The sequence below is a fragment of the Lampetra planeri genome, chromosome 46, assembly GCF_965212315.1.
Source record: "Lampetra planeri chromosome 46, kcLamPlan1.2.h2, whole genome shotgun sequence".
Lineage (NCBI taxonomy): Eukaryota > Metazoa > Chordata > Hyperoartia > Petromyzontiformes > Petromyzontidae > Lampetra > Lampetra planeri.
The window spans coordinates 4527894-4536893 of NC_136152.1; the positions used below are offsets into that span (position 1 = coordinate 4527894).

The window sequence follows — 9000 nt, forward strand, 5'->3', positions numbered from 1 at the left end:
CAGTGTTGAGGCTGTGTGTCAGTGTTGAGGCTGGGGGTCAGTGTTGAGGCTGTATGTCAGTGTTGAGGCTGGGGGTCAGTGTTGAGACTGTGTGTCAGTGTTGAGGCTGTGGGTCAGTGTTGAGGCTGGGGGTCAGTGTTGAGGCTGGGGGTCAGTGTTGAGGCTGGGGGTCAGTGTTGAGGCTGGGGGTCAGTGTTGAGGCTGTGGATTAGTGTTGAGGCTGGGGGTCAGTGTTGAGGCTGGGGGTCAGTGTTGAGGCTGGGGGTCAGTGTTGAGGCTATGGGTCAGTGTTGAGGCTGGGGGTCAGTGTTGAGGCTGTGGGTCAGTGTGGAGGCTGTGGGTCAGTGTTGAGGCTGGGGGTCAGTGTTGAGGCTGGGGGTCAGTGTTGAGGCTGGGGGTCAGTGTTGAGGCTGTGGGTCAGTGTTGAGGCTGTGGGTCAGTGTGGAGGCTGTGGGTCAGTGTTGAGGCTGTGGGTCAGTGTTGAGACTGTGCGTCAGTGTTGAGGCTAGGGGTCAGTGTTGAGACTGTAGGTCAGTGTTGAGGCTGTGGGTCAGTGTTGAGACTGTAGGTCAGTGTTGAGGCTGTGGGTCAGTGTTGAGGCTGTGGGTCAGCGTTGAGGCTGTGGGTCAGCGTTGAGGCTGGGGGTCAGTGTTGAGGCCCCGTGGGTCCATATCGCGTCTCTGCATTCAAACGCATCACATTTGCAGAACGGCACCCAGCGGTATTCGTTGATTGCATCTCCCTCCGGAGTGTCAAACCCCGCAGCACGAGCAGCACGGCGCTCACTGCTCCTTCCTCGGCACCGTCGCGCGGGACTGGGCTCGCGAAGCAGCCCGCTGCGGCCGCCCCCTGTTCCTGGCCGCCGCCCCCTTCAGGCGCCCTTTGCCCTCGCCTCCGCTGCTGCCCGCGGCGTCGGACACGTCCGAGGCGGCCCTCGTCGGGAGCGCCGGTGGCAGCTGCGGTGGCGGCGCGGGCCCCGCGGCCGCGTTGCGGTACGAGGGCGAGTACTGTAGCTCCCAGAAGACAGAGAGGTCGGCCAGGCTGTCCCTCCAGGAGCAGGGCCGTGCCCTCTGTCGTGAGGAACAACAACAATGACGGCAAAGGTAAAAGCGGCGGCAACAATGGCGCGGTGGCAACATTGTTCGTCGTGAGGACAACCGCCGAGCGACGCGGACGAGATTCACTTTGTGGGGTGGAGACGGATAAAGAGGAGGGGAAGAGAAGCAGAGCGAGAGAGACAGCAGCAGCAGCGAGACGACGTCACAGAGTTCGGAAGTCACGACCAGACAGGAGCAGCCGTGGGACACTGAAATTCCGCTCGGCACTCACCGCTCCGAACGCCGTCGCGTTCAGCGCTGGCGCCGTGTGCGGCCGAGCGCCGCGCGGGGCCGAGCCCCTCGGTCCCGACGCACGCGGCTCCGCCGAGTCTCCCGCGCTGGACGTGGGGTACGACGAGGAGGAGGTCGTCACCGGCGCCGCTCCCCTCCGCGTGCCGGCGCTCCATCCCTCCTCCTCCCCCCCTGCCGCAGCCGCCGCCGTCGTCGGCCTCGCGCCGCCTGCCGTGGTCACGGCGGCGGCGGCGGTCCCCGTGTCGGTCGCCGCCCCGGCTACCCGGCGGTCGCGAGGCCCCGAGCGGAGCGAGCGCATCCTCTGGGCGAAGGCGCAGGTGCGCGCGTGGGCCGCGCGCCGGCGCTCCGACCTCTCCCACAGGTGCGCCGAGAGCGGCCGCAGAGACGCCGGGAGGCGCGGCGTGAGCGTTGCCGCCTCTGGCCAATTCGCGCGAGCGAGAAAAAACAACCGTCGGTGTATTTGCGCGGAATATTTGTATGTTGAACTTCTTTCGCACCGTACGTAGACAACCACGCTAATTGGAGGTGCGGGACAAACGGTCGGGGTGGTGGGTGGGTGGGCGAGAGGACAAACTCGTCTGAGCTCTGTGAGCTGCGAGTGACATCATCACCGCACACTTGGCCGCCCGTGCATCAGCCAGCCAGCAAAACTTTTTTTAATGCAGTACGAGTAAAAATAAATTACGCCTTGCAATGAGAACACGGTACATCAAAGAGCAGACAATCCTCTGAAAACCAGACGACTCTACCTGGGACGCGTCGCGTAGCGAATGTCGGGAAACTCTGCGGACACGCCGGCCCCGTCGCCCCGCGTCTCCTCGCACCCAGCGCCATCTCCTGCACGAGGACGACACCCAACTGCTGTCCCGGCGACCTCCAGGCCGTTTCTGCAGGTCCTTGGCCCCGCCCGTCCGCTCGCGGGATGGTCCACCTCCCGCTCAGCAAGCGCGCAGGTCGCTGGGAGCCGGTCGCGACTCCGCACGGCTCGGCGGGCGTCTCCGTCGACCTCGCGAGCGCCTCCGCTTCAACGCTGCCGCCTCCCAGACGCGCCTCCGAGTGAATCGCCTCCAGTTGCCGCGGTTGGCCGGTTGACTTACCCAACTCGACTTTTGCGTCGTATCGATTCTCCAAACCGATCGCATCGTCCCCGAGCGCCTTCCGGCGGACCCCCTCTTCCCGGCCACCGGGCCCTGCCGTAAGATCGTCCCGGTCTCCCCTCGGGTCTCCCGGCGTCCCCCCGTCGTCCCGACCGTTCGTCCGATCCCCGCTCTCCTCCGCACCTCCCGGGTCTCCCCGCGCCGTCGCCGCCCCTTCGCCCGGCCGCCCGACGGCGCTCTCGCACGCGCCCCGGCCCAGCTCCCTGGCGAGGGCCGCCGCGCTCCTCCCGCGGGCGTCCCGCGCCTCCCCGGGCTCCAGGCGCTGGCGCCGCATGGCCGCGGCGAGGGCGGCGGCCTCGCGGGGCCGGTCGGCCCACACGGCGAGGTGCAGCGCCGTCATGCGCGCCGAGCGCTCGCGCCGCGCCACCTCGCCCCCCTCGCCCGCCGCCAGCAGCAGCCGCAGCAGCCGCCCGCGGCCCAGCGTCGCCGCCAGCATGATGGCGTCCCAGCCGCCCGCCGGCTCGCTGTCTCCCACTCGCGCGCCCGCCTGGGGGGGGGGGGGGGGCAGAGGGTGGAGCAGGGGCGGCACACGGTTCACGGGTGGGCACGGGGAGGGCGGCGATGCGGTGGGCGCGGAGATCGGCGCGGGGGTCAACGAAGAGGGCGCGGTGCAGTGGACACTGACGGTGACGTGGCCGTCGATCGCGCAGACGGTCGCAACTGCACCGGGGCCCGCGGGACACAGGCCCCCCCCCCCCCTCCTGTCACCTGCAGCAGCATGCGCGCGCAAGCCAGCGCGCGGGCCTCCCCGTCGTGCAGCGCGCACAGCATGAGCGGCGTGACCCCCCCTGGCCCCCGCCCCCCCGGATCGGCCCCCCCGTCCTCCAGCAGCGTGCGCGCCCGCGCCAGGTCCCCGCTGCGCACGGCCGCGTGCAGCTCCATGCTCGGCCCTGCAGAGGGGCGGAGAAGAGTGGGACCCCCCCCCCCCCTCATCGCAGGTGGAGCGATCGTCGGGTTACCCCCCAACGGGTCTCGGAGGGAGCGCGCTGCACCCCGAGTCGGTCTGAGCACTCTGACGAGTCCGGTCCGTCACGACCGGCTGCTCGGCATTTCAACATGATGCACGATGCACGAATGTTAATTGCAGTCAATTTGATCTTCGTAAAAAATTATAATAATAACCCGATTTGATTTGTTAAAATAGTTATACAGTAATAACCCAACGTATCCTTATTTTTGGGCCACCCTGTATAGACACACATACGAATTGTAGAGCTAAACCAAAGCTAAAGAGAACAAAACTACGATAAATTCGGCACGCTACTGGCAGTAACTAACACTACACACATGGTGATGATGTGGTTTTAATGACCACATAACCCATATCGTTCACCAGAGCGCCACAATCTAGCGTTGTAAATCGTTACACAGCGGTACAGTACTTGTTTGTATGAGAGCAGCTGCCACCGTAACGTGAATGGTCACCGACGCTGGACAATCTCGAGACGCTGCAGTTCAATTACATCTCCAGGTGCGGCAGTTTAAACAGTGGGCCAACTTTCTGAAATCCCTAAATTACCTCCCCACCACCACCCGGGCCGACCTCGGTCCGTCCACCCAGCAGCAGTACGAGTTCGGTAACACCACCACCAACACCACCACCAGTCGATCAGCTTGGTCGCGTCTGGTGGGGTAAAGTGTGGGTACCCCACCTCCTCCAAGACGTAGCGGCTCTCGAGAGCGCCCTTGACTGGAGGCCCTTGGGTGGGGGTGGTCAACTCAAAAACCCGAGGGCCCTTGGACTGGACCAATCACAACGAGTCCGGCTCCGTGCTCAGCTGGGTACTGGAGGTGTCTCGCTCTCACCCAATCCCGTACCTGGTCCACGTGGCCGCTGTGTGCCCCGCGGCGTCTCCTCTGACGGCGCCGCGAGCCTCACCGAAACCTTCCTGCTCGGGGCCACTGCCATGAGGTGGGTGGGTGGTGGAGGAGGAGGAGGAGGTGGTGGTGGAGGAGGAGGAGGTGGTGGTGGTGGTGGAGGAGGTGGTCGCGTCGTTGGTGGTCGTGTAAGTTGAAAGAAGCCCTGGAGGGTCTAGACAAACATTTGATGCACAAATAAGTTCACTCACCCATACAAAGAAACGGATCCCCCGTATAGCCTCTCACAGACTGTTGGGACAGGTGCTGTGAGCGAGTAAGCACAATTATGAAGGCCTCAACGGCACACGAGTAGATGGCCAACGGCAACACGCCGGACCGTCTTTGTCTCCCCAGCGATGACATTCGTCACCGAAGTTGGCCGTGAGCGAGAATCGAACACGGGTCGCCAGGTTCGTAGCGCAGCGTGCTAACCACTGCACCACCGCTCCCCACTCACCCACCGACAGTGGCACACGAAACGAGGTGTATTTTTATCTTACCAGGTGAGGCCCACTGAGCTAAATAGCTGTTTTTCAGAAGCAACCTGGTCGCGATTGATAGCTCCACGAAGTGGCTTATCACGTGGCAATGTATAGCAGTCAAATACTCTAAACGCACGTTTCTAAATGTGGAGGGAAACCCACGGACTCATAACAAACACACCGAGTTAATTCTAAAGCCCCTTTTGTCTATGTATCCACTGCTAGATGAATGCAGCCCTTCCCCTCCCGTGACTGTGCGTGGAGGCTGTTTGTCGGCCACACTTCGTCACGTTTGTCAATACGCGTCGACGGCGTTGGAGGCCCAAACAAAAGGAGCGGAACCTGCTACTGATGTTAGCCGTGAGACGCTTAAACTAAATAGTAACACACAATACAGGAGACTCGCGTCGCTTTAAATTGCTCTTCACATAGCTGTACAGATACAGATCCCCCGTGTAACCTTTGACAGGTTGTTGGGCCGAGTGTTTTTAGCGAGCAGCACCTATGAATGAACGCCCGGGCACACGTCGCCCCACGTGGTGGTGTGGTCAAACCACGCCCGGCCGCCTTTGTCTCTCCCCAGTCATGATATCTACTCCCCGCAAAAAGGTAACGATTTGGGGTAAATGACACACGCGCAGCAGTGTACGCAAAAATATCCACGGTACACTCTGAGAATACACTCAACACATTAACCACACGTATACATACACAATACGGTTCATATAACGTACATAAGCTACATACTCTACTCATAAACTTACCATATCCTGTACATATACAACACATGCACACTTACATCAGACACATTACACTTCATTACCACACACGGACACATACATACACAATATAATGTGTACATACACACGATACGGTAGAATACTACACACTACGTACCACATTCAGTGCATACATCCATACACAATGCAGTAGGAACACACAACACATACTATACATGACACTCAGCACACATACGCACGTCTGATAGACATTAAAAACCCTCCAGCCACACGCAGAAGATACATTCCATACATATATACACACCTTAACGTAGAGTACAGGTGGACTGCACAATCACACTCAGACACCCTCTCTCACTTACACTCACTCACAATGTGTATCTCACACTCCTCAACACGCATAAGCTCTCTTACACAAACACACAATCGGTCTTGCTCACAATATTTCGCTTACACACTCTCTCAGTCTCGTACTCATTTACAATCCTCACAATCTCTCACACTCCTTCTCATACTCAGTCTCAATCTCTCACACTCACACACGCACAATCTCACACAAAATCTCCCGCACACTCAATCTCTCTAACTCTCACTCACAATCTTTCTCCCGCACACACAGTCTCCCAATCTCACACTTGACACAACCGATCGCTTACACACGCACAAATATACAATCTTGTACTCGCATACTCACGTTGCTCTCACTGTCGCACACTCGCACAGTCGCACACTCGCACAATCTGCCCAATGCTCACTCAGATCCTTCTCCCCCTCATGCACACTCGCAAACCCTCTCTCTTTCTCGTGCACTCTCACACACGAGATCCCACCCACACACCTGAGATGTCTGAACATGTTGGGCTGTACCACTTGCAGCACAGGTACAGGTGTGATGGAGAAGGGGTAATCGTTGGCACCCTTGAGCACCTAAAGCAAACCCCGCTGCAATGGTACAGCCCACAGCTCTCACATCACAGAGCACAGTACAGTGCCTCAATGGTGTTTAATCAGTTGGGCTCCCAGCGAGACCCCGGGAAACGTAATTGCATAACCACAACTCTTCCAATACACGCAGGGCAGGGTGGCGCATTGGTCGCACTTGTGCCCCACAGCAAGAAAGGCTCAAGTTGCATTGCCGAATGGGTCGCATTCCTCTGTCCTGCTTGGGTTTCCTATGGATTCGCCCCCCCCCCCCCCCAAAGCTAGAGAAGCGTACAATGTAACTGGCATGTGCCAAACATACCAATGCTGAAAAAAATACCTGAAAATGTACTCAATTGGGATCACACACAGCAACGACATCGCCTCCCTACTGCGAAAACTTGGCAGGACCCTCCTGAAGTGGAGTCTTGAGACTCTGCGAGACTTGACCGCAGTGCTTCTTCATTGCAAGGCCCGCGGGCCGCTGGCGGCCCCTGGTGGCCTTGAATGCGGCCCCCGACAAGACACACCACGTGACCACACCCATCGTGTTGTCAACCCCCAATGGTCTCGAATGTATGGCGGTCCTCACACGGATGTCTTATGGCGAAAGTGGCTCACTCTGAGACTGAGTAGAGAACACGGCTGTGGCCCTCTCTGAGACTGAGTAGAGAACACGGCTGTGGCCCTCTCTGAGACTGAGTAGAGAACACGGCTGTGGCCTTCTCTGAAACTGAGTAGAGAACACGGCTGTGGCCCTCTCTGAGACTGAGTAGAGAACACGGCTGTGGCCTTCTCTGAGACTGAGTAGAGAACACGGCTGTGGCCCTCTCTGAGACTGAGTAGAGAACACGGCTGTGGCCCTCTCTGAAACTGAGTAGAGAACACGGCTGTGGCCCTCTCTGAGACTGAGTAGAGAACACGGCTGTGGCCCTCTCTGAGACTGAGTAGAGAACACGGCTGTGGCCCTCTCTGAAACTGAGTAGAGAACACGGCTGTGGCCCTCTCTGAGACTGAGTAGAGAACACGGCTGTGGCCCTCTCTGAAACTGAGTAGAGAACACGGCTGTGGCCTTCTCTGAAACTGAGTAGAGAACACGGCTGTGGCCCTCTCTGAAACTGAGTAGAGAACACGGCTGTGGCCTTCTCTGAAACTGAGTAGAGAACACGGCTGTGGCCCTCTCTGAAACTGAGTAGAGAACACGGCTGTGGCCCTCTCTGAGACTGAGTAGAGAACACGGCTGTGGCCCTCTCTGAAACTGAGTAGAGAACACGGCTGTGGCCCTCTCTGAAACTGAGTAGAGAACACGGCTGTGGCCTTCTCTGAAACTGAGTAGAGAACACGGCTGTGGCCCTCTCTGAGACTGAGTAGAGAACACGGCTGTGGCCCTCTCTGAGACTGAGTAGAGAACACGGCTGTGGCCCTCTCTGAGACTGAGTAGAGAACACGGCTGTGGCCCTCTCTGAGACTGAGTAGAGAACACGGCTGTGGCCCTCTCTGAAACTGAGTAGAGAACACGGCTGTGGCCCTCTCTGAGACTGAGTAGAGAACACGGCTGTGGCCTTCTCTGAAACTGAGTAGAGAACACGGCTGTGGCCCTCTCTGAGACTGAGTAGAGAACACGGCTGTGGCCCTCTCTGAAACTGAGTAGAGAACACGGCTGTGGCCCTCTCTGAGACTGAGTAGAGAACACGGCTGTGGCCTTCTCTGAAACTGAGTAGAGAACACGGCTGTGGCCCTCTCTGAGACTGAGTAGAGAACACGGCTGTGGCCTTCTCTGAAACTGAGTAGAGAACACGGCTGTGGCCCTCTCTGAGACTGAGTAGAGAACACGGCTGTGGCCCTCTCTGAGACTGAGTAGAGAACACGGCTGTGGCCCTCTCTGAGACTGAGTAGAGAACACGGCTGTGGCCCTCTCTGAAACTGAGTAGAGAACACGGCTGTGGCCCTCTCTGAAACTGAGTAGAGAACACGGCTCCTCCACTGGGTGGGGCGGTGACGTCACATCTCCTGGCCAACGCCAAAATGGGGTGGTGGGTGAGATCTAAGCCGGCTATGGGTATGACCGCCTCCACCAACCCACAGCATTGGCCAAGCATGGTGAAGTATGGTCAAATATCCCCCTCATCCACGAATCACACGGCGTGGGGAAGCCTTCATCCGGCAGTGGATAGAAAAATGGCCGCAGTTAATTGTTGCGGTAATTTGAAAATGTTTTCCCCAAAATGTTTACTTACAAAGCCTGAATAAAGAAAAGTCAATTTGAAACCCACAGTAGAGTTTTGAGATTCACGTTTGAAAAGTTGCGAGTTAAACTCCTGGTTAGGGGTAGATTCAACCCATCAGCTCTCCCTCTGGAGTCAATTAAATGAGTGACCACTTCGTGGGGAGTCCCCAATGGTTGTCCTATGGATGGACCCCGCCATGAAAAAAATTGGAATTCCCACCACTCGCTCTGCAGGACTGTAAACAGGAGCTCAACACCAATGCG

At 58.4% G+C, this 9000-nt stretch overlaps 1 protein-coding gene across 1 annotated transcript; it reads right to left on the bottom strand.

Moving 5' to 3' along the window:
* Positions 1–700: 700 nt before the first annotated feature.
* LOC144733407 (uncharacterized) lies at positions 701–3277 on the bottom strand. Its single transcript, XM_078615318.1, has 4 exons — positions 3215–3277; positions 2099–2993; positions 1330–1766; positions 701–1070 (listed from the first exon to the last, which is right to left on the bottom strand). The coding sequence occupies exons 1-4, from the start codon at positions 3275–3277 to the stop codon at positions 783–785; spliced, it is 1683 nt and encodes a 560-aa protein (XP_078471444.1). The 3' UTR covers positions 701–782.
* Positions 3278–9000: the final 5723 nt, after the last annotated feature.

Bases quoted from the DNA above. Each gene is read 5' to 3' on its own strand.
- LOC144733407 (XM_078615318.1), bottom strand. From the start codon at position 3,277: ATGCTGTGCGCGCTGCACGACGGGGAGGCCCGCGCGCTGGCTTGCGCG. The intron at 1,767-2,098 runs GTAGAGTCGTCT...CGAATTGGCCAG, and splicing joins CGCTACGCGACGCGTCCCAG to AGGCGGCAACGCTCACGCCG. The intron at 1,071-1,329 runs GTGAGTGCCGAG...TCCTCACGACAG, and splicing joins ACGCGACGGCGTTCGGAGCG to AGGGCACGGCCCTGCTCCTG.